The 26593-nt window shown below is 38.8% G+C and overlaps 1 protein-coding gene across 1 annotated transcript in view; it reads right to left on the reverse strand.

The window, feature by feature from the left end:
- MYH15 (myosin heavy chain 15) overlaps positions 1–26593 on the reverse strand; it is a gene marked incomplete at its 5' end in the record, with an annotated part of 128320 nt that overhangs the window by 32376 nt on the left and 69351 nt on the right. The window contains 8 exons of the mRNA XM_031661601.1: positions 585–781; positions 3146–3264; positions 7492–7618; positions 14897–15286; positions 17258–17348; positions 22613–22758; positions 24859–25035; positions 26145–26387. Of these exons, the coding sequence (XP_031517461.1) occupies positions 585–781; positions 3146–3264; positions 7492–7618; positions 14897–15286; positions 17258–17348; positions 22613–22758; positions 24859–25035; positions 26145–26387 (1490 nt within the window). The remainder of the gene's footprint in view (positions 1–584; positions 782–3145; positions 3265–7491; positions 7619–14896; positions 15287–17257; positions 17349–22612; positions 22759–24858; positions 25036–26144; positions 26388–26593) is intronic.

The raw sequence follows: 26593 nt of genomic DNA on the forward strand, positions 1-26593 counted from the left end.
ACTTTTAAAACCTTTACATGGAAATGGCTATAAAATTGATATTCTAACCTTAGGGATGGCCTGGGGATGGTTTCTTTTCAAAGCAACCTTTGTCCTAGAAGATATGACGACAGATCCTAACATTTTTTCCAGCTTCCCTGTCCATCTTCACAGACTACTTTGTAGTCTACAAGTTGTAGACCAGGGACACAACGACTTTGATGGAGACACGTACACACGTGGACTCAATTATTTTGGCATTACGAATGAAATATAGGGTTTTAAGCGATAGCCTATTTTCACACCATGGCTCAAAGTCACATCTTTTATGAAAACTTCCCTTGTGTCCCTAGAAAGAGCCTCCTTTCTCTCCCCAGGACCTCTTTATAGTCTCTGTCACTTTGTATTACACTTTTTATATTTTTAGTCCCTCTACAGAGTGTGCTTCTTACCAGCAGTGAATGTTTCAGCTTTGGTTTGGGGCTTGTTCCTGCATGTGGCAAGGATTTGTTAAATGCATACCACGAGGCCTTGGAGACAGAGTCATTATGAGTGACTCCTCCATGTGACTAACTCCAGGTTAAGCATAGCCTTGCCCTACTCACTTGGCATCCTCCAAGTCTTCTGTTTTCTGGATGACATTGTTTTCATACTTCATTCTCCATTGCACCATTTCAGCATTGACTTTGGATAAGGTCCGGTGCAGCTCAGCCTTGACCTCTTGTTCTTCCTCATACTGCTCTCGTAGAAGGTCACAGTCACGCTGGGCCTTCTGCAGGGCATGGGCCAGGGCACTCTGGGACTGTAGGGAACACACATTAACAAAAAAGCCATGACCACCACAAACAACACAAGTCTTGAAAGTAAGATAATATTTTTTTAGGTAAGATTAACCTGCCACAAATTCAAGCTGAACCTGAACCTAGTAAGATAATACTAGGGAGAGAATTTGAGACAAGAGAAAGGATAGATAGAGTATCTAATTGCTGCCATTAAAACAGGGAAGGGAATTCTATTTAGAGAAATGCCAGCTTGACTCTGTGGACTTAGGCCTGGAATTCTAGAAATAGTGGAGAATGCAAGGATAGCAAAGACAACATTCACCATCATTTAGGCAATAAGATTTATATTTAGCAATATATTAGACTCAGAGCTTGTTCAAACCAGAAAGAACCACTGAAATTTAGCCTTTTCATTCCACTGATGAAGAAAATAAAATCTTTTATTTCACACTGAAATCTCTAAAAACCTCAGCTCCTAATACTTCAAAATAGTACTACAGCCCAATAGAACTTCTGTAATGATGAAAATGTTCTCTATGTACACTGTCCAATATGGTAAACACCTAGCCACATGTGGCTACTGAACATTCAAAATATGCCTAGTACAATGTGTGATTAAAACTGAATTCATAATTTTATTTAACTTTAATATAAATTTAAATAGCTACCTGTAGTGTAGTAGAGGCTTCTATATGTATTGGACAGCCCTGCTGGGTTTAATAAACATTTTTGTCATTTAAATGGTGATCTGGCTAACCTAGCAGCATCATTCCCCCGAGACAATCTAGTGTGGAAAGAACCAGGGTCCTGACGGGTCCTCATGGGTCCTTTACGCAAATTAGAAAAAAAAAGCACATTTTCAGGAAGATACAGCTCTGAGGGCACAAGGTTTAGTTAATGGCAGCCTCAGCCAGACCCCTCTGGGTGGTAAATGAGGAGCCACAATACACAATGACACTGAAAAGGATGCAGGCCTTGGAATCAGATGAACCTGAGTTCAAACTGTGACCTCTCCTCTTGTTTAATTTTATTTTCCTTTAAAGGAAAAACTTTTAAAACCTTTATGTGGCATTTACATGGCATATATTTAATTATGGAAGTAAATGAGACAGACAAAATCCCTGCCCTAAAGAGCCCAAAAGAAATAAGGGAATACACAAAATACACATGCAAATAAACTAATAAATAAAATTTCTAATAGCAGTAAAACAAATACAGCAGATAAGCACGATCTAGAATGTTTGGCTCCTTCTCATCATCCCCCTAAGACCTTGGGGAAGGGCCTTTAAGCAACAGGAAGGACAGTTATAAAAGTCCTAAGGCAGGAATGATGGTGCCTGGTTTAAGAGGCAGAAGGGAAGCCAGGGCAGCTGGGGGGAGTAAATGAGGGAAGCAGATGTAGGAAGTAGGTCACAGAAGGATGTTGGAGCCAGATCAGGGGGGCTTGTAGGCCAACTGGAAGTCACTGGGAAGGCAGCCAGAGAGATCTTCTAAAATATAACTCATTTCACTAGTGCTTAAGTTCCTTCACAGTGTATCACTAGGTGTATGACCTTGGACATGTTATTTTTCTTCTCAGAGCCTTGGTTTTTTCATATATAAGGATGCAATTCTATCTGTTTCATTTGACTGATATGAAGATTGAGATAACATGACAGAAGTGTCTGGTACAATGTCTGATGTACAAACAATGATAAATTTTTAAATTTGTGTATAATATAGAAAATATGGAGAGTCAAGGGAATAAAATGGTACAATATTTTAAAACAGACGCAACTACCTGCGTTTTCAGAGTATATGCCTTCATAGTATGGTCATGTACAAGAAAGATACTTTGGGGTCTTAGTAATAAGATGCCTTGAATATGAACTAAGAATTCATTTAAATATCAGGGCTCAAAGAATTCATATCTCATGTTGGTCACCATGCTTTCATCTTCCAGAATCACTTTCACTGGAGTCACCTTCTAGCAACATTATATACTCATAGGAAGAAATGACTAATTTCTATAATTTATTGACAATTTAAAAGTAATATTGAGCTATCCCAGTCCCACTTATTTTATTCTAGGCTTTTATTTAATTTCACTTTTTCATGAGCAGTTTCAGAATCAAAATCCAGAAAGCGCCTTGCTGCCCTTCTGTTCAAGTACTCACACAAGACAGAAACACACTTTGCTTGCTCTAAATCTGCAAAGAAGCGATTTGAATCACCAAGGAAGATCCTTCAGTCATCAGGTTCTTCCTGGCATGGTTTTCCCCCCCATAACTTGTAGGGCATTTTCCCTTCTTCTTTTACAAAACATCTTCAGGCTGATTCATCAAGCACTATTTTTTTAAAAATCACACAGTCAAGTAACAAGTGAGAAATAATAGATACATTACTTTGGTCTCCTTTTCCAACTGCCCTCTCAGTTCTTCAATTTGCCGAGTGAAGTTGCTCTTTTCCCTGGAAAGTTGGTTTATCAGAGCTTCCTTCTCTTCAAGCCTCCTTAGGAACTCGCCTACAGAAAGATTTCACAAAAGTACATAATTACAGTCTTCCTATCTATTGCCTCCTCCACTTGACTTACTGACTTTAAGGGCAGCCAGAATGACTCCTACCCACATATTTTTGATATTTAGGAAGGGTCTGAGAGTCCTATTATTCAGCAAAACCATGACAATTATCCTTTTCAGGACTCAGAAGAGAGTTCTAAAAATGAACTGATTTTTACTAATAAGTATGAATCAATAACAGATGATATTAGTTACTATTTATTGAGAAACTTCTATGCTCTACTTAACGTATGTTATCTAGTTTAATTTTCATAACTCCTTGATAATGTAGGTATTATACTAACCATTTTGCAGAGGAGGAAACAGAGCAACTTAAATATGACTGAAACAGAAACATACACAGTTCGTAATTGGTGAAGGTAGATTCAAATGAAATTCTTGAAGACCACATTCTTCTATACCATACTCCCTTGTTTATTATATGTGACTTTGTACACTTCTGTCTATATAATTTTTAGATAATTATAACTTTTATTACCTCACTTGTAAAATGAAGATAACAATAAAAGGTTCTTAATGAAAACTAAATTAGTGTGAACTAAATTAGTTCAGTTTTATAGACTGAACTGCTAAATAAATATTAGCAGTAGTCACTAAATGGTAGGAAATGTGACCACGAGAGGGAGAAATTGTATCATACTCTAGTCTATTGTTCCTGCTTAACTTATCCTATTAATTATAGTCGGGCCTTCCATATCTGTAAGTTCTATTTGTGGATTCAACCTACAAAGGTCCTCTACAATTTAACTCAATTCTGACACTATCTTCCTAGAGACAGTGTCAGATACACACATACACACGTACAAGTATATATGTGTATATATATATATACACATACATATAAATATGCACATACACACACATATATACACACCTATATGTACATGTATATATCTTATTATAAATCATAATATCACATACAATATTTTTAAAATCATATTTGTTAACATCACTGCTGAGCTCATCAGAAAAGTCCAAGAATTGACAGCCATCAGCCTAATGATGGCATATACGTTTTCTAAAATATAATTTTTACCTAAAAGCTCCTATTTTGTTATTGGCAAGAAACATTGTCAGTTGTTTTCCCTGCAGTGACAGGTTTCCTTTGTTCATTTTTGAGAAATCATGTGCTAAACATGTGAGTCTAAATAAGCCTAGTTTGCTTGTCAGTCATTCTTTCAAGTAAAAGTGATACTCCCTGAAAAAACTGCTAGCTCAGCTCAGAGCTTAATCATACATCTTACTCCAGTATGAAACAGGAGTTCTTCATGCATACTTCTTGTTTTGTCACACAGAATAGTAAAAAGATATATACTCAAGAGTTGAGATGTAAAAAATTCATTTCTCCTCCTTCTTTAAGGACGTCCTTAAGTGAAACTGACTTTTAAAAAACCTGTGAGTACATATTAGGGAATACAATTTTTACTAGTATGTTTTAGTGCTACTACCTTAACTTATGATCAGGCTCCAGCAATTTTAATCATTGTTGCTTTTGCACCATCAGTACAAATGGCAAAAGAATTTAAGTCGCAAATAGTATCTTAGTATTATACTAAAATAGCTTCAACCTCATAGACCCCCTACAGGCTCTTGAGAATCACTTGGGAGTGAAACAAACTTTAAGAGTATTTGGATGAAAATGTCTGTGGCTTTTTTTTTTTTTTTTTTTTTTGACAGAGTTTTACTCTTGTTGCCCAGGCTGGAGTGTACTCGTGCAATCTCGGCTCACCTCAACCTCCACTTTCCAGGTTCAAGTGATTCTCCTGCCTCAGCCTCCCGTGTTGTTGTTGTTGTTGCTGTTGGTGTTTTGTTTTTTGAGACAGAGTCTCACTCTGTTGCCCAGGCTGGAGTACAATGGTTACCTACAGCCTCTGCCTCCCAGGTTCAAGTGATTCTCCTGCCTCAGCCTCCCAAATAGCTGGGACTACAGGTGACCACCACCACGCCTAGCTAATTTTTGTATTTTTTTGGTAGAGACAGAGTTTTGCCATGTTGGCCAAGCTGGTCTCAAACTCTGTGCCTCAAGTGATCCGCCTACCTAGGCCTCCCAAAATTCTGGGATTATAGGTGTGAGCCACTATGCTGGTCCAAAAACATCTTATTTAAAAAGATTCTGAAGAAATATAAATGCACTAGCTTGTTGAGACTAATATATCATGTATATTACAGAGCCAGTAGCCAGTTACTGTGGCTTAATTGATCACATTTACTATTTGTTTCCTCTGAAAGCAGAGAAAGCTGACAGGACAGGGCATGAGAAAGAAACTTTGGAGGTAACCACCAACAAAAACAACAAAAGAACAAAAAACAAAAACAAACAATCTGGAGTATGGACCCAGTGAGGGGAGGATAAGCTTGGATAAATTTGTACTTTGAATTTAACTTACACAAAAGCCAACCAAAAAGTAAAGTTAAAAAAAGGAAGAAAAAACTCCTGCAGCCTAAGCAGAATTATCATCTCAGACCCACTTTCATTTTACTCACTACCCACTCATTTCCTCGTCAAAAAAGTGAGTAGAAAATTAATGCCAATAACTAGGGGGAGACAGCCAATGTCTATCAAAACAGATTTTACACAGCACTTCCTTTAGGGCCAGACAACCAAGTATTCTCCAGTTTTGTGTCTGGACTGTGGAGTCTGCATACCAACTAAATCCTACATAGCACAGATCAAACTGGGGGCTTGGTAGCAAGGCCAGGTTTCACATACCCTGTGGTCAGTATAAGAAGAGTCCTATTCAGTGTGCTTAATAGAACCAAAAATACTTTCTTCTTCTAGATTTCCAGGTTTTTAGTTTTATCAACTAATTTTAATTTAGCCCTGACCCTAGATTTGGCATCTGGAAATAGAGGTGTCTACTGGAGGAACTGTGTTATATATAGCCCAAATGTGTTCATTCTCTTTTTAAAAGTGTATGCCGCTTGAGCATCAAGAATACATTGTTTATTTTCATTGACCTAGGAATTCTATCTCTCAGAATATATTACTAAAACTGATTTTAGTTATAGATAAACATCTAGCCACATGCTGTTCATAGCAGAGAGGCAAGTCAAGTTGCAGGCAAGGTTAGGTATAGTCAATCTCAATGAACTAGAAGCAGTCATTACAAATGACTGAGTATGCAAAATACAAAAGCTTATGATAAATTGAAAAAGAAAAACCCCCAATAGATTGTTACAATGTAATAGATTGGAAAAACAGAAAAAAAATATCCATAGTGGTTGATAGTAATGAATAAAGTATGGGACTTTTTTTTTACTTTTATTTATTAGATGTTTATGGAGGATCAATAAGTGCCAGGCAGTGTTCTAGATGATTGACATACATCAATGAACAAAGACCCTTGATCTCATGGAGCTTATATTCTGACAGATGGAGACAAAGATATTTATTGTGTCAAATATGTAGTTTGTTTGAACTTAATAAATACTATGAAAAGAGAAGCACTTGAGGAAATGAGTCGACAGTATTCAAATGTCACCTTCTCAACAGAGCCTGTATCCTGACTTGCCCCAGATCTCTACTTGATTAACCCTTATCCCCGAGTCTTTCCAGAATTAATAAGGTGTTCCAGGCAGAGGAAACAGCTAGGGCAAGACTCCAAGGTGGAGTATGCCTGGGGTGTACAAAGCATAGTATAGAGGTGGATGTGGCCAATGCAGAATGAGAGAAGGCGCAAGTAGGAAAAGAGGTCAGCGAGAACGAGGTCCAATCATGCAGGCCCACATGTGTCTTTACACTCAGTAAAAACAGTTATCCAAACATTTAAAATTCATTATCCAAACATTTAAAATTTCATTATCCAAACATTAAAATTTTTTTTTTAAATTTAAATATTCAATGAGTTAGAAATTGTAAAAATGTCATGACTAGTAGACTGTGGTTTGCCCCTCCCATCCTTTGATCTGGAGAGTTGCTTCTGCTGATGGCATATTATTATGACTTTCTACTTCTTGGAAGGGAACTAGGCAGGGGTTCCCAAGTGGCACAGAGATAACACTTCCTAGACAAGAGGCATGTGTGTGGCAAAGCTGTCTCAGAGGCTGCATTCCTCCCCTAGGATCTTCAGATGCCCACCCAACCTCAGTGGGTAGTTCATTATCTCAGTTGCGCCTCCATGAGTCTGCTGGGATTGAGAATTGCCTGTGAGTCAAGCAACATACTTACTTACCACTCTCACTCCACAGCTCTGTCTTTTGTGCTGCCAGGTCATTTGCCAGCTGAGTCACCTTATCTAGCTTTGCATTTGCTTCATTCAAGCGCTCTTCATATAGAGTACAGAGTTTCTCCGCATTTGCCTGTGAGTTGAGAAAGAAGGGCTGGTCAGGGCTCACAGAGGATACTCTGAATCAGCTGCACAGAGGAGGAGGGGAAGAGTGGCTCCGGGGATCTGCACACCCTCTTCTGTAGTAAAAAGCTCAGCCAGCATTGGGAGATCACGTCTTCTGATTTTGGCAAGTACAACCAACTCTAGAGTCTGGACCCCAAGAAGCCTAAACTTTGCAGAGTACAGGTGTCACGGGAGACACTCAACTTCCTGGGTATTAGGATTCTTTCTAGAATTATTTACTTTTCTGGAGAAGGAAACATGTCAAACACTAATGAGGTACGTGATCCTTTTCTGACAGTATATATTTAAGTGTCTTTTCCACTAGAATATAACTTTCATGAGGGTAGAGATCCAGTTTAAAGATATACACCCTGTTGTCTAGAATAGTGCCTGGCACATATGAGAGCAATATGCAAGGGCGGAGGGGCAGAGGAAGGGGAAGGAAGAGAGATAAGAGAGGGAAGGAGGAGGAAGAAAATCTAGAAGGCTGCCCAAGCAGGATAGAAGAAAGTGGAGGATCTGAGCCACAACAGCCTAATAATCAAATGTGAGCTGCCAAAGCAACTGTACCCTCCTGATCACTATGGCTACAATCTCAAGATGACCCTAACAGGGTCATCTCCAATCCCCAAACCCTAACAGGGTTAACACTTCAATCCCCAAACCCAACTTCTCAGAATTGGCTTTTCGTGCCTGGAGAAAAAGATATGATATTGGCCTTTGCACTTTCACCCGATTTAAGTAACCAATCTAATCGCCAGACTCTTGCCACACTCTGAGAACTCATGCTAGCGGTTTTGAGACCCAAGATCCTCAAACAGGACTAAGAGCTGCCAAATGCAAGATGAGGTATCCCCTTTACATACAAATTAACTGTAGTTTGCATTCTTATTATTTATATGGTCAGAAACAGTAAAATTACATTGGTGGTGGACTTCCATGGTTCCACAGATTTTACATAGCTGTTTTAATGAAACTCATGTATAAGTTATCTTTTTATAATTTTTTTTTTTTTTTGAGACAGAGTCTCACTCTGTCACCCACGCTGGAGTGCAATGGCACAATCTCAGCTCACTGTAACCTCCACCTCCTGGGTTCAAGCGATTCTCCTGCCTCAGCCCCCTGAGTAGGTGGGATTACAGGCGCATGCCACCGTGCCTGGCTAATTTTTGTATTTTTAGTAGAGATGGGGTTTCACCATTTTGGCCAGGCTGGTCTGGAACTCCTGACCTTGTTATCCGCCCACCTCAGCTTCCCAAAGTGCTGGGATTATAGGCAATCTTCAAATGCCTTCCATCTGCCCCATTGTTGGCGATGATGATGACACTATTAATGACAATAGCGGGAGCAGTTAACATTTATTGGGTGCCTGTTACATACCCAGCTCTCTTCTGAGCTCTATGTTTTAAATCTCAATTAATACAGCAGCCCATGAGGCCTTTGTATGCTATGGAAATGGAAGAATTGGGAGACAAAGAAGAGATTATACCAATGAAATTTTGAGAAAACAGTGAGGTCTGGTGAGATGGTGAAAGCTGATGGTGAGCCTAATAGTTTCAATGTTAAACTAATTGTTATGATAGAGCAATGGGCAAAGGACCAGGAATGTTTCAAAGGTGATGTCTGGTTTAGTCCTCAGGAAAACTTTTGTACCAGCCAAAACCTTGGTCATCTCTAGCTGGAGCCTATGCTCCATTGAAGATTGTTTCCTTCATGCTATGTTGCAGGACTTTTCCTTAGTTCAGCTAAAGATGGGGTTCTTTGTCCCCGGCCACAAAAATTCAGATTCATAGACAATTTGAATGGTGAGTAAGACAGGGTTTTTTGGGGTGAAAAGGAAGAAAAGAGGGAAGTAGGGACTTTCCCGAGGCCAGAGTCCCTGCTTGAGCGCTTGCCACTCACAGCTTGAATCCCAGGTTCCACACAGGAAGAGGAGGGGCCAGGCTCCAACCCACAGCAAATGGCGTGAACTTTCCGAGGCTCCACTCCAGTGGGCAGGCTAGTTGGAGTTTCTCCAGGGACTCCCTCCCACCTGGCTGTCTCAATTACTAATGGCTATTCTCTGAAAGACTACTGAATTATGTCTTCTTATATCTCCAATGCGGTGTTATGTAGTTCCAGTTCACAAATGTCCTACAGCACACTCAGGCTTGGTGTAAACAGACTTAACAGAGATTCAATGGCCAGTTTCTCGAACGATGCCATCAGCCTCACATAGGTTAGAGCATTAATGTTAAATGCCAGGCAAGCTCAATTGTCCCCACTCTCCACTCCTAACTAGAAGAAAGCTATAGTAGTGATCAATGTGACAGTTTTTAGGTTGTCTGCACAGTTTCTAATTATATGTTGAATTTGTTTGCTCTCACTTCTGAAAATGACTTTGACAGTCAAAGTTGACATGCTTATTTTTTTCCTCACGATATCTCTCAAAGGTTCACATTGTCTCTTTTTATAAATGAGAAAACTGAGCACCAGAGAGGCTAAATAACTAGCCCAAATTCACACAGCTATTAAATGTCAGAATTGGAATTCGAACTGAAACTGCCTGTGCAGATGCACACACACACACAGAAAATGTCACATATTAGATTTCTAAGCATCTGTTGTATGAAGTAGTGATAAAGGAAATATTAAGGATTAATTGAATTGATGTCCTAGGTGGCCCAATTTGTCATGAATCCTGGGTTCCAGAGGAAAATGGATAAAAATGGGATGATTACGAAAACCATTTTTATCTTATGATGTCTCCAATAGTAAATGACCTGTTAACTGAGCCAGGAGGAACATATCCAGGTGTGAGAAATGGCATCTGTTTATGGCCCTGTATATGCTGTGCTATGCACCTGTTTGCTTAGGGTGAAAACGCACAGATGTCTGCAAGACAACTTAGTCAGTGGTGTGTGGAAATGGTAAGAAAAGGAGCCAAAGACTTCCCAGTTTTGCAAGAGAGGTCTCCATGTGGTGAAGGCCAGCCGGGCTGTGTGTATCTGTAGAGTGGGCAGCCCACTTGGACAGATAGAAAAGGCACTTGCCCTTAGGCATAGCTTCACATGGTAGGTATCCACATAGGCACTGCTAACCAATGGTATAGTGTTTCCATGTATAAAATATTTTCATAAACAGGATCTGCAAAAAGACAATTAGATTGTTTATCTAAAAGTGGCCTATACGGGAATACAGCATGCAAAGGAGTTGTACCCTCAAAAGAATTTTTAATTTAAGCATAAGGATAAGCGGTATGTTTTGATACCAGGGATGAGAAGGTTAATAGAATAAGGCACATTTATCTTATAGCTGATTCTTAAAACGATGCATAAAAATGCTGCCTCCCAGAAATGCAGGGACCAATGGGAATTCAAAATAATCAAGATAATTGTGAGATTTCCTATAACTTCTAAATCGCCCTGAGCCTCTCTGTCAGCATAATATGCTTTTGAAAATGCTTCAGTCCCCACTGTACCACTGAGCATTGACATTCTCGCCATTATAATTCAGAAAATGATAAAGTAAACAATTCAAGGAACAGTTTAGTCTAATGTATATGCCTATGAGTGTTAACAGAAACAATTTATCATGCCAACAAATATTTAAAGCAGCAATAGGACATGCTCACCAACAGACATACACAGGATTTGGAATTGAAATTCATCTCTTCCATAGAATTGTGTGACCTTGGACAAGTCACTGAATCTGTGAGCTCCAAGAGGCACATGTAAAAGTCGATGCTAGTAATTGAGTGCACAGACTCTACAAAGCACTGTAGTAAACATGGAAGTGAGACCTACTTTCTGCTTTCAGTGTCAGCAAAGTTAAAAGACTAGATAATGCATGAGTATAAAGAGGGACCCCAAAAGTGCTATAGGAACTCAAAAACAGGTAAGTCTGTAATGCAGGAGGTTGAACTTGAGCATTCCAAAGGGAATAATTAGTTTGGAAAAGGCACATCAGTGTAAAGATAAATATTTGGTGAAAGGCAAGCTGAAATGGAAGGTCCATGAAACAAAGCAATGGGATCTATAACTTGCAAGACAAGTTGACTCTGATCACAGGTTACAGTGTACCTTGAAAGCAGAAGTTTGGAGTTCATTTTTAAGCAGGGACATAATTCAACAAATCCATGCTTTATAAATATTCTGAATACTTTATAAATATTAAATTGGGCATATAAATATAGGATGATTTGAAAAAAGAAAGACTAGAAGCAAAAATGATAATTTAGGAAACCACTGCAGTAATATACTTAAAAGGTAGAGAGACCTATATGGGAATGGGAATGGAAAACTATGAGGTGGTAAAGACTGACCTGCTGCAATAATTGACTGAAAAGCAAATAGGGAGGAAAGAAGTGGTTGAGGCTTAGAACCTGAGTTATAAAAAGAAACCAGGTGCCAGCGACAGAGATGTTCAGAGGAAGTGCCAGCTTCAGGAGAAATAAAGACAGATGGCAGGGATTAAAGGAGTAAGGAGGTAGTGAGATACACACCTACTGCTAGAAAAAGCCTATATTCCCATGCATGGAACATTAAGAATCCTTCTGATGAGGGGTCACAAGAAGAGGAGAGCTATAGAGAGAGAATTAATCTTCTTAGAGATTAGTTGGATGGCTGTGATTACAATGCTGATAGTAATACGGCCAGTAAAGGCAATTCTGCTGAGGTCTTAAATGGAAATGGGGAATATCCTATTGGAAACTGGAAGACAGACCATCCTTATTACAAAGTTCCAAAGAACTTGGCTGAACTATGCCCTAGTCCCTTGTGGAAGGCAGAATTTAAGAGTGATAAACTAGGATATTTGGTGGAAGAAATCCTTAAAGAAAGTGTTCAGGACTTCCTGGCTTCTCTTGATTGCTTAAAACAAAATATGAAGAAAGAGAAATAAAGATGAAATGTATAATCAAAGAGAAGCAGAATTTAAAGATTTAGAAAATTCTCAGCCTGGTCAGATTGTGAAGAATAAAAAAGTATTTTCAGAAACAAAACAAAACAAAACACTAAGGATGTAGACAACCAAACATTTGATATGGAAATTACTGGGGGTTGAAAGAAGATGGGTGCTATTCATCAGGACGATGGAAGAATGATCCTGAAGGCATTTCTGAGACCTTTGTGGCTGTTCCACCCACATAGGCCCAGAAGGCCAGGGCCTTGATGGAAACATGATTTCAAGAGAGGATTCCCGTGAGACCTCAGAGCTTGCTGCCCCGGGCTGCCTCAAGTCTTTGCTCCCCACATGCCAGTGCAGTACGCCTCTGCCACTCAGGCAGGCCCAGGTTCAGCTCAGGTCACCACTCTGGAAGGCACATGCTGTAAACCATAGCAGCATCCATACAGTGCTAATTCTGCAGGAGATATGGAAGCATAGCTCCTCCACTTAGATTTCAAAGGATATTTTGGAGAGGCTTGGGGTTCAGACAGAGAATTGCCATGGAAGCAGGGCCACCACAGAGAGCTCCCACTATGGCAGTGGTAGAACTGTGAGGGCAGAGCTGCCCCAAACACCCCAGATTTATAGAGCCACCAGCATGCAACACTAACCTAGGAGTAGTCACAAGCACCCAACTTCAATTCCTGACAGCTCCTGTCAGGGGGGCACTGCTATGTGGGGCCCTGGGGACCCAAACTCCACCCCAGTATGTCCAGAAGGTCAGACATGGAGTCAAAAAAGATTATTCCCAACTTTCAAGATTTAATGTTGTTTGCTTTGTTTTATGTTGGGCTTTTCCCTTTGTTACCTCTTTTTTCTTTCTGATTTCTCTTTTTTAGGAATGGGAATGTCTATGCTATGCCTGTTCCACTATTTTATTGTGGAAACACATAACTTGTTTGATTTCACAAGCTCACAGCTGGAGGAGGAATTTGCCTCAAGATGAATCATGCCTTGAGTTTCACTCCTATATGATTTAGATGAGACTTTAGAGTTTTGAGTTGACGCTGAAATGACTTAACTCTTTGGAACCTACTGAGGTAGAATCAATGTATTTTGCTTATGTGAAGGACATAAATTTGGGGGGCCAGAGGTAGAATGCTATGTACTGAATATGTCCCCTAAAATTCACATGTTGAAACAATCACCAGTGTGATAGTGTTAGGTGGGGCCTGTAGGAGGTGATGAAGTTATGAGGATGGGAGCCTTCATCAATGGGACTGGTACAAGGGAGCATCTGTCCCTTTCCCCTTTTTGCTCTTCTGCAATGTGAGGATGTAGCAAGAGGCACCATCTTAGAAGCAGAGAGACCTCACCAGACAATAAACCTGCTGCTACCTTGATCCTGGACTTTCCAGCCTCCAGAACTGTGAAAAATAAATTTCTATTATTTATAAATTACCCAGTCTGTGGTATTTTGTTATAGCAGCAGGAATGGACTAAGACACACACACACATACACACAGAGAGAGAGAGAGAGAGGGAGAGAGGAAGAGAGAGAGAGAGACTGTTTCTTTCTACTCAGTAGGGTATTTAAAAGGAATTAATATTAAACATTTCAGAAACCACTCCATATCATTGAAGATATTCTACATTTTTCTGGCCATAGTCCATGGAGATCAAGCTTTATTGTCAGGCCATGTCTTTCCCAGACTTTATAAAATCTGTTTACAAGGAGAGAAGGTTGCAGCAACTAGTCATTTGCTCTGCTTAATCTAAGGTAAAGCTCCTCTCAACTACCAGAAGACAGGGTCGCTGATAGCCACGATCTCATAGTAACATTTGACATGACAGCTTGCAGCATATAGGCTAATGGGCTCAGTAAAGAAAGAACATGTGATGAACCTTTCTTATAGTACTGGCTGATTAAAAAGATGCCAGAGGACATGAGGGAGAAAAAGTTCCCTCCTCTCAGCAAAGCTGTTTGTGTACACCATTCATTCAGATAGGCTCTAGGAGTATCCAGGCCATCACTGAGGAGCACTCATAACAAAAGCCATTTTTCAAGAGAGACATAGATAATGGCCTCAGATTTCCAGCTCACTTACTTGTGCCATCACTAAAAAAGTCCATAAGGAACATGATTGGAATTCTGGTAAAACCAGAAGCCACTGTCAGGTCACATTCAGGTGATGGCTGTGTGACCTTAACAATGACCACTAAGGTCAGGCCTGATCTATTCCATCTGAAGAACTATATTCTTCATTAGAAAATACACTGAGCCACTAAGCTGGCTTATTTTTCTTTTCCCTCCCCTCCCATTTCTTCCTCTCCCTACTTCCATGTTCAAAAGCCCACGAGGATGGATGGGAGTATTTACCTTAGCCCTTGTCATCTGCTCAATACGGGTCAGGAGGTCATCTACTTCTAGCTGCAAGTCACTCTTGTCTTTTTCCAGTTTCTGCTTGACCTGCTGTAGATTTTCTACCTGGCCCTCGAGCTCAGCCAGGCTGTCTGCATGTCTCTTCTTCAAAGATGCAGAAGTTGCCTCAAAGTGCAGCGTGGCCTCTTCCATGTCTCGGCGCAGCTTCTGGAATTTGGTTTCCTGTTTCTTAGTTATTTCCAGCTGAGCCAAACTGGCTCCTCCTACCTCCTCCAGCCTCTCATTCAAGTCAGCCAGGTCTTGGGTGAGGTCAGCTCTCTCCTTTTCCATCTTGGCTCGAGTGGTCCTTTCAGCTTCTAGTTTCTCTTTCAAATCCTTTATTTGAGTCTGTAGCAAGAAATAATTTTGATTTTTACTAAGCACTTGTAGCAAGAGCTTTACTCTATTTTTTTTTTTATCACAAAGCTAACATGAACCTTTTGGTTCCCAATTTATAACTAAAGAAAACAGAATACACAGAAGTTAAGTGATTTGCCCCAATTCAATACCAAGACCAGAATTAGAATTTGCAGTTCTGCCAAATTGCTCAGCCCCTGATGATGGGCAAGCTCATTAAATTATATACATGGAGGGGAAAGCTTAGTAAAGAGCACTTCCCAAAGAAACAAGAAAATATCTTTCATGTGACAAAAAAGTGTTTAAGAGCATTCATAAAAATTGGAATGGTAAATTTTATACACAAAAATCTTCCTCATCTGAAATTCGTTTATCTGATCTCACCTATCTAGGACTTGGGCAGAAATCTGATCAATAAAATGAACATCTTCAAGTTCAAGCAATTTACTTGTAAGAAACAGCCTCAATTTAATTTTTACACACAATTCTAAAAAACTTGGTTACTTGGTTTTCTAGTCTATGGGAGATTTCAAGGAAGATATTTGAAATAACAAAGGAGAGTTGGTGAAGGAATGTGGACTACTAAAGTGAGTAGAGACACGGTATCATCAGAAGCAGGATTATTGGAAAAAGAAGTGATAACAACTCTCAGAGCCCCAAGCCCTTTTAGTACAGGTCAAATAGGTCTACAAATAATGATAACATAACATCACTGTATTACAGTACAATGAAGCCATTGATGTTACTATCATCACCTTAAGTAATTAAGCATAGATTAGGATGGGGAGAAAACAAGATAGAAACTGTTTTAGAATATGTTTTCCTTTCCATTAAATAAGACTACTGTGGCTTAGAAAAAACTAATTTCTAGATTGTATCAAATAAGTAGTCTATCAGTTCTATAGATGAGGTATGACAGAAAAGGTGCTTTAAAAAAAAAGTATGATTTCCACATTCAAGTAACCATGATCCTCTTCCAACTGGTTATCATGGGATCCAAGAAAATATTTATCCCAAATAATACCACCATTGAACCAAATATTTCTGAAATGTTTTGTCAGAAATAATATTTAGAGAACTTTTTGAGTCATCAAGGTAAAAAAATTTGTCTTTTGGATATATTGAAAAGTTTGTGGGTTTTTTAAATTTTTTTTTTTATTTTGGATAAAGTCAAGAGTCATTTGAAGACAAGCCTGATGAATATGATAACCACTTGGAGATTAATAGCATGTCTGAAACTAAAATATGTTTACAAAACATTGAGATTGGTTTTCTTATTTGGCTCAAAATATCTCAGAAGATAAATATCAGAAAGAGGTTCCAAAATTATTTTGAGTCATGGTTATATTACTAAGATATTTATTTAGCTTCAAAGGGAAATTATCCATCTAAATGTATGTGTGTGCATCTGTGTGTAAAATTACTTTATAGCATGGTCATATGCTATAAAACTCACATGGTCTAAAACTTATAAATAGCTATCCATTATCAAATAATGTTTTGAGGCCACAAGTACCTATATAACTTATTGATTTTCAATCGCCTTCTAATCACAAAGAATAATCATCATAAAAATTAAATTGCTAACACTGAATGCATACCATGGGTCAGGCACTGTGCTTACTACTTAAATATATTGTTGCATTTAATAATATGAGCTCAATGGTTGCCAGAAGGATTCATGAGTGAAAAAAAAACAAGTTTTGGATTTTAGCACAATGCCTGGTTCACAGCAAGGATTCAACAAATTAGCTATTCATTTTTATTATTCTTACAAGGAAATTTAAGCTTAAATCCATCTGTGGAATGCCACAATTTCCCTTCTTAACCACTGTTCTTTTCTGCCTCTGCCTGTGATTGGCTAAGGATATGAATACCTTGGCAGAGAATTTGTCATTGACCCATGAGTCATCACCCATGGATCTAAATGTAAGTACACAGGCATATTTGATAATTGATTACCTGAAGCTCTTTAACCATCTTCTGAAGCTGAGCTACCAGGCCTTTCTCATTCTCCACTTTTGAATTCATCTGACTGTTTTCTAATTCTTTTCTGTTTAGAAGAAGATATCAAATACAATTGTTCAGATTAATAACATTTTGTTTAAAGTAGTTAGAATTGTAATATTCCTAACACAAAGAAAAGATAGATGTTTGAGGTGATGGATATCCCAATTACTCTGATTTACTCATTGTACATTGTATACAGGTATCAAAATAGCACATGCACTCCAAAAACATGTACAATTATTATAAATCAATAAAAAACACAGCCAGGCTTTAACCAAAAGTAAAAATACCTTTTTGTTTAAATACTCTTTTAATTATAGATATAATACAATAATTCATTCTCATTTTAAAACTTCAATGATTATGCCTACATCTGAAGTTTTCTTGGCTATACCTGATATGGTTTGTCTATGTCCACACCTGAATCTCACCTTGAATTTCCACATATTGTAGGGGGGATCCAGTGGGAGGTAACTGAATCATGGGGGCAAGTCTTTCCCGTGCTGTTCTTGTGGTAGTGAATAAGTCTCACAAGATCTAATGGTGTTATAAAGAGGAGTTCTCCCGTACAAGTTCTCTCTTTTTGCCTGCACCATCCATTTTAGATGTGCCTTGCTCCTCCTTGCCTTCCACCATGATTGTGAGACCTCCCCAGCCATGTGGAACTGTAAGTCTGTTAAACCCTTTTTCCTGTATAAATCACCCAGTCTCGGGTAACTCTGTATCAGCAGTGTGAAAATGGACTAATACAGTAAATTGGTACCAGTAGGTGGGGCATGGATGAAAAGATACCCGAAAATGTGGAAGCGACTTTGGAACTGGGTAACAGGCAGAGGTTGGAACAGTTTGGAGGGCTCAGAAGAAGAAAGAAAAATGGGGGAAAGTTTGGAACTCCCTAGAGACTTGTTGAATAGCTTCAACCAAAATGCTGATAATGAAATGGACAATGAAATCGTAGCTGAGGCAGTCTCAGATGGAGATGAGGAACTTGCTGAGAACCAGAGCAAAAGTGGTTCTTGTTATGTTTTAGCAAAGAGACTGGTGGCATTTTGCCTCTGCCCTAGAGATTTGTGTAACTTTAAATTTGAGAGAGATGATTTAGGGTATCTGACAGAAGGAATTTCTAAGCAGCAAAGCATTCAAGAGGTGACTTGGGTGCTGTTAAATGCATTCAGTTTTAGTTTTTTTGGTGTTTTGTTTGTTTGTTTGTTTTTGAGACTGAGTCTCGCTCTGTCACCCAGGCTGGATTGCAGTGGCACAATCTTGGCTCACTGCAACCTCCACCTCCCAGGTTTAAGCAATTCTCCTGCCTCAGCCTCCCGAGTAGCTGGGACTACAGGCTCATGCCACCATGCCCAGCTAATTTTTTGTCTTTTAGTAGATGAAGGGTTTCACTGTGTTGCCCAGGCTGTTCTCTAACTCCTGAGCTCAGGCAATCTGCCCGCCTCGGCCTCCCAGAGTGCTAGGATTATAGGTGTGAGCCACCGCACCCCGCCTGCATTCAGTTTTATAAGGAAAGCAGAACATAAAAGTTTGGAAAATGTGAAGCCTGACAATGTGATAGAAAAAAAAAAAATCCCATTTTCTGAGAAAAAATTCAAGCCAGCTGCAGAAATTTGCATAAGTAACAAGGAACCAAATGTTAATCCCCAAGACAACTGGGAAAATGTCTCCAGGCCATGTCAGTGGTCTTCGCTACAGACCCTCCCATCACAGGCCTAGAAGCCTAGGAGGAAAAGTTGGTTTCATGGGCTGGGCCCAGGATCCCCGTGCTGTGTGCCGCCTAGGGACTTGGTGCCCTGCGTCCCAGCTGCTCCAGTCATGGCTGAAAGGGGCCAACATAGAGCTTGAGTCATGACTTCAGAGGGTGCAAGCCCCAAGCCTTGGCAACTTCCACCTGGTGTGGAGCCTACAAGCACACAGAAGTTATATTGTTATATTTAATATTTTAAATATATTATTAAATTGAGAATGTTATTTTTTTTTTGAGTTTCACTCTTGTTGCCCAGGCTGGAGTGCAATGGTACAATCTTGGCTCAGTGCAACCTCTGCCTCTTAGGTTCAAGCAATTCTCCTGCCTCAGCCTTCGAGCAGCTGGGATTACAGGCACGTGCCACCATGTCTGACTAATTTTGTATTTTTAGTAGAGATAGGGTTTCTCCATGTTGGCCAGGCTGGTCTTGAACTCCTGACCTCAGGTGATCTGCCCGCCTCTGCCTTCCAATGTGCTGAGATTACAAGCATGAGCCACCACACCCAGCCTGATAATTTATTTTTATCAATATATTAAGCTTAAAAATCTTAAGCTATTATATTTTAAGATAATTATTATATTATTATTAATTCAATAATATATTTTTCTACACAAGCCTACACAGAGTACTCCATTTAAAAATTAACTATGACATAGTATTTCACAATTTAGACATTCCTTAGTTTGTGAATTTCACAATAAGCACTTAGGTTTTCCTTAATATTTTGCTTTTACAAATCACACTATTCATAACCATGCCCCTTGTATACATGAGAGTGTTTCTCTAGAGTGGATACTGAGCAGGAAATTGCTGGGTAATGTATAGGTAAGTGCTGAAAAATAAGATAGCCCCGTCCCTTGCTCTCCACTAACAGTGTGAGATCATTGCTTCTCTACATTTATTCTTAATATCATACTTCTGAAATTTTCTTAGAAAATAGATTACTATTTCATTGTTTTATCTGCAATGCCCTCATTTACTAGTAATGACTGCATCTTGTCAACTATTAGTATATTTAAATGGTCAATAAACCAAATGGACCGCCTGTTTGTGTTATTTGCCCATTTTTCTATTAGATGTGTTCATCTAATTATTTAGTTATAGATTTTCCTTGGATTCTTGACATTTTTTATATGTGTTACAAATTTTTCTCTCACTTTATAACCTGTCTCCATTTTATTTGTATTGGCATTTGCCACATGTTTAAAATTTTGATGTCAAATATATCAATGTCTCCCTTTTGTCTTTGGCTTTTTGTGACTTGCTCAAGAAGACATAGCCTGTCAATTTCCTAAGACTTATTGACTATCTTTTATTCTAATTTTTTTTAAATTGTGGTAAGAACACTTAACATGAGCTCTACTCTTAAATTTTTAAGTACAAAATGTAGTATTGTTAACTACAGGCAAAATGTTGTAAAGCAGATCTCTAGAACTTAATCATCTTATATAACCAACTTTATACTCATTGAACAGCAGCTCTCCATGATTTCTCCCTCCTCCCAGCCCTTGGCAAGCACTTTTCTATGAATTTGTTTCTATGAATTTGATTATTTTAGATACCTCTATCGGTGGAATCATGCAGTCTTTTTCCTTTTTGTGACTGGCTTATTTCCCTTAGTATAATGTCCTCCAAATTCATCCATGTTGTTGCACATGGCAGGGGTTTCTTTTCAAGGCTCAATAATAGTCCATTGTGTATGTATATTTTATATGTGTATATATATGTATACAGATGTATGTATGAATGTGTGTGTGTGTGTTTGGGGGTTTTTTCATTTTTAAAATTTTATTTTTTATTTCAATAGGTTTTTGTGTATATGTATGTATGTATATATATACACATACACACACACACACACCCCCCCACATTTTCTTTATACATTCATACATTGGTGAATATTTAGGTTGTTTCTACATATTGGCTATTGTGAATAATCTGGCATCTTCTAATGGTTTTATGGCTTTGTTTTGATATTGACTTAATTAGTGCAACTGAAGTTTGTGTGTATAAATTGTATGAGGTAGCAATTTCTCTCACCTCAGGAAATTAATAGCCAATAATTCCAATACCATTTACTACATCTCTTGTCATTGTTAATTTGAAATGCCACCTTTATCACTTATTGTTTCAAATATACATAGGTCTATTTAGGGGAAAAGTTTTTTAATAAAGTTACAACTTTTTAAAAATATGGATTTATAAAATGCTAAAACTCTTGACCTGTGGCCTACATGACATAGAGTATCATTTACACTTTGCTGGTTATCATTTGTACTGAAACACAATCTTCACAACTGAATGCTAAGGGAACTCTATCATCATTTTGTTTTAATTATTCCATTCCATTCATAAGGTCGCTTGTTTCATCATTCTAGACACCTATTAAGCCCAGTAACTTATTAGCAGAATATGAGTCAAGTCTCACCAAAAGCATGTATAATAGCATATATGTATATACCAACAAGAAAGCCAGACGCTCACAGCTGGTCAATGGACTCTCTTTCCTCTTTCACTGTGGGCCTCAACCATTGATATACTACCATCTTTAATGTGGCCTTTTTTGAGACAGAGTCTCGCTCTGTCGCCAGGTTGGAGTGCAGTGCCACGATCTCGGCTCACTGCAACCTCTGCCTCCTGGGTTCAAGCGATTCTCCTGCCTCAGCCTCCCAAGTAGCTGGGACTACAGGCACATGCCACCGCGCCCAGCTAATTTTTGTATTTTTAGTAGAGATGGGGGTTTCACCATGTTGCCCAGGATGGTCTCAATCTCTTGACCTCATGATCTACCCACCTCAGCAACCTGACCTATCTTACTCTTCATCCTCACTGTTTTCCTCTCTTATTTGGTATAATCTAAATAAATGTAACCCTAATGGTTAAAAGAAAAAAAAAGTCTAGTTAAACAGAGGAAGATGACAAAAGGGAGAAGGTGAGAAAACCCATGTCACTGACTAGTAGAACTAAACTGAGAAAGCCGTCTTGCTCTGAGTTCCTTGGGGTGTAAGGAATCCAAATAAGTTGAAAGTTTCCCTAATTTTGATCATTTTCATGGCTTGTTTTAGATTTTAAGGTTTAATATTTATATAGTAAATTATTTCACCAAAATTCCTATATAAATATTAAGTTATGTCTGACAAACATATATTATTTAGGTAATCAGAGAGTATGTAAGTCTTCACAAGAGGATTTTTTTTTTTTTTTTACATTTTATGCCATTGGTCTCATGAGTAAAAAAGAGAGTCATTTTTATTTTTTTGACTTACAGCTGCAAGTTCCCAATAGTCTACATCTCATATATCTTACACCATTCTTTCTCATTTGCTAGTCAGATACTTTCTTCTTTACGTCCTTCCAGATTATGCATTTAGTCTCTTTACAACTATAAAATAAAGTCCAGAAAAGAAAAAAAAAATCATTTCCTAGGTTTGTTATCCTTGCCTTGGGTCTTGAGCTATCTGGCCCTGGAGTCCTAAGGATAAATGAAACAAGAAAGCTGTTCCTTCTAATATAAGGTCTCCAAGAATCTCATGTCAACAGAAAGGTGGCTTACTTCCTCAGCTCTTCTGCCAGGTGTCGCTGGCTGCTTTCCAGGTTCTCCATACTTTCCTGATTCAGCTTTAAATCGCCCTCCAGTTTGTGCAGTTCCCTTTCACAGTTAATTCTCGCTTTTCTCTCCTGCTCAAGGGCACCCTCAAGCTGACAAAAGGAGACATTATTTAGTCAAATAAATAGGTAGAGTTTATACTTCACTAGATGTGTTCATTAACCACTTACCTTCTGGAAAAAGAAAGACACAAGCACAAATTCTATAAATGATGCCCAGTAACATAGATATTTCCAAATAAATATTGCATATGTCAATAGGTTAACAAAAGAATCCAGAAATCACAGGGATGGAAGAAAACTTTAGAAATTACAGAATATGAGTTCTGTCTTAGGGAAGGAACCAACAAGAAATGGCCAGTGAGCCCTTGATTGATCTCTTTGCAATGATAGGAAGCTCACTTCTTCACATGGCAGCTCATTTCACGGGTGGATAAGTCCATTTACTTGGGAGTGCTTCTTCACAAGAAGCCAAAATATTCCCTGTAAATTCTATCCACAAGCACAAGCTCTGCTCCCTGGAGCAACACCAAGCAAATCAGTTTCCTCATGATCATCCTTAATAATTTGGAATAACCCTAGGCATCACTGGCCCATTCAAACACATTCTCACATGGCATGATTTTTAAGCTCCGTCACCACCTTGGTACCCTCTTCTAGTTCATAACATCATGTCATATTCTGGTTCCTCACTAAATGTTCTCCATCAGAACATTCCAGTTTTGTATGGATTAGTATTGCCAGGAATTATATAGAGGTTAATTTTCCAGGAAGCTAGATAACAGTCACAATATGGCTTTTTATTTATTGATACGTTTACTTTAAAACAATGGAAGATATGCTCTGTAACCAGCCAAAGAGATGAAATTCAAATTGGGAGGGAGGGAGAAATTCTGGAAAGGATATATGTAAAAATCAGAAAGTAGATGAACACTGAGTTCTGTGGACTGAAAGTCTGTGTCCCCGCCAAATTCATATGTTGAAATCCTAATCCCCAGTGCAATGGTGTTGGGAGGTGGGCCCTTTAGGAAGTGATGAGGGCATGAAGGTGGAGCCTCCAAGAATGGAATTAGTCCTTATAAAAGAGAACCTGGAGAGCTTCCTTGTTCTTTCTGCCATGTGAGGACACAAGGAGAAGTCACCCTCCATAAACCAGGAAATGTGTTCTCACTAGACACCAAGTCTGCTGGTACTTTGATTGCAGACTTCCCAGTCTCCAGAACTGTAGGAAATAAACTGCTATTTATTTGCCACCCAGTTTATGGTATTTTATTATAGCAGCCTGAATGGACTAAGACACCAGGAGAGAATAAATGTGTGGGTGTGTGGGTGTGGGCAGGTGTGTGTGATGTGCATATACATGCACATATATAAACACCCAAAAATCCTTATGCTGAGGCTTTGTGAGATATGTAATTAGTGGAAATAGGAAGAAATGTAACACAACGAATAAGTAATAGAAGAAACTTATATAGAGGCAGGAAGAAAGAGCAGCAGACAAGGAAAAAAAAAAAACCTAACCACCCTTGTCAACAATTTTATAAAGGCTACACTTTATAAAAGTGGGGACTACTGTGAGCATAAATGCATAGCATACACTATGTCAGCTGGGGTGGGAAAAAGGAAGAATTATGAACCCACACATTGAAACTGGTGTGAAACAGTTTTATTTCACAGGGCATTTAGAAGCAAAACAAGGGCATCATCTCTAGAATCTTAAAAGTAATTTCCAATAGTGTAGGTAGAACACAGCTTGTGCCTCACGTATCTTTCAACCATAAATAAATCTCAGCACACCACTGGAAACACACACGGCCTTTAAAACGAATCCTTCAACACCAGTGTCAAATAAAGTACCAGCATATCTGTAGCACAAAACACCAGGTTCCGTGGGAGATATGGGGAAAGCCAGTCACCTAGAGTGATAACCCTTTACCATGCATCTTAATGTTCTTTTACTATCGTCCAGGGTTGAATGAAAGTTGCATTTAAAAACTGATAGATTATATGCAGAGACCTCTCTTATACTGTCGTGGTTTTGTGTATAAAAAAATAACCTTTTTATTCTGAATAATCAGGAAAACTCTGCTACTAGGTTTTCCTGAAAGTGTCAAGATAAGTTAATGAATTTAAAACTGGAGTTATGTATATATGTCGACAGATAGCTAACTAACCAGATACACCGTTACTGACCCCAACAACTTGCTGTTCCAGCTTCAGATTTGCTTTGCTCAGGCTGCTCAGCTTCTCCTCCTCCATGTGCAGGTCATCTAGGGTCTGCTGATGGGCCTCCTGCACAACTTTGGCTGCTCTGTTAAGTTTGCTGATATCCTCATTTAGAAACTCTACTTCCTCAGTCAGGTTCTTGACCTGTGGGAAGAAGATGACAGCTTCATTAAAGCCACTGCTGGAAAGTTGGGCATAATACTGAGGGTCATCTCCTTTTGTCGTCCAGAACAAAGCATGAGGTATCCAGTGTCATAAAGAGCTGAATTTAGCCAAGTTCCTGATACACTTTCTAAAGCTAAATTTAGTTTTTCTCCCACAAAAATGATCTGTTATCTGTCATGGTCAGGAAATGGAGTATTCTGTTTAAACATTAATATGAGTAAATAATTAACATTATTCATAATTATTTAACATTATTAATATGAACTAAATTGGATGGCCAATTTAATTCACATTATTATATAACAGTAACAACACTAAAAGCAATTGCGATTTCTTTTGAGGAATCATGGCATGTACCGATCGTGTTGTGCCTCAGTATCCCAAGAAAGTGGCAGTTAAAGAAGGGTTCCAGCTGATAAAACATGCAAACGTGGAAGTTGACTGTATCAGGCCCATGTGCTTTTTATGAAAGGGAATCAATAAAAATAAGAGTGCTATTTAATGGCCTGCCAAAATTACAGTGTCACTTTGGAGACTGTATCAGAGGCTTGATGCAGACTCCTCACTGTCCTCAATCTACACACAGATGCGCAAGTTAAAACCCTCAAACAAACTCTCAGCCAAAACAAACAAAACACGAAAGTCCTTAACTAGAATTAAAGTGACATCTTCAAGGTCAAACTCCAAATCAATGACACAGCTGGGGACTCAGGCACATCCCAAATTATCTTTTAGCAAACCATATCATGCTCATTCTCCTTCCAAAAAAAAAAAAAAAAAAGGGTTCTTACAGGCCCCATGAAACCATTTTACTCTATTATAGAGTTCAGATGCAATAGGATTGGAACAAATGAAAATGTTTCATTTGGGAAGTTAAATAAGGTTCCATAAGTTCAAACTGGAAATCTGAATTGGGAGAGCATAGTTTATCAGACCCTATATTTTGTGCCAGTTCTGACTCTCAATGCTGTAAAGTTGCAGGCCACTGTGTTAATTAACTTAAATAGAGCAAGTCAGATACCAAAACCTGATTTGAGAGTGGAATTCTGGCTGCTAGGCCTTCTAAACTAACATTATGGAAAAAGTACCTTGTGCTCTGTAGTACGTTTCTCCTTCTCTGACTTCACCAACATTGTTTCCAAGTCATCGATTTCTTTCTTCAACTCCGAACATTCATCTTCGAGTTTCCGCCCCCTGGCAGTCAGCTCAGAATTTATCTCCTCTTCTTCCTCCACCCTCTCCGACAGCTCTTTTACTCTGGCCTCCAGCTGGATCTTGGATTTAATCAGCCACTCGCACTGCTCTTCAACATTTGCCAGTGTCTCTTGCTCCTGCCATGATGAGGAGAAAATTGTTGCCAACAGCTGGAAGTAATTTATCAGCTAGGCGAAAATGCTGCTTAACACATAGCAAAGAGATAATTGCCTGCCCTCTGCCCAGCACTTTCACCTACCTTTCCTAAACAGCTGCAATAATATTCCCAGGTCCCTGATCCGATCACTGAGAAGTGGAGAAGTTGCTTGTGTTTGGAGGTGCT

The sequence above is a fragment of the Papio anubis genome, chromosome 2, assembly GCF_008728515.1.
Source record: "Papio anubis isolate 15944 chromosome 2, Panubis1.0, whole genome shotgun sequence".
Taxonomy (NCBI): Eukaryota; Metazoa; Chordata; class Mammalia; order Primates; family Cercopithecidae; genus Papio; species Papio anubis.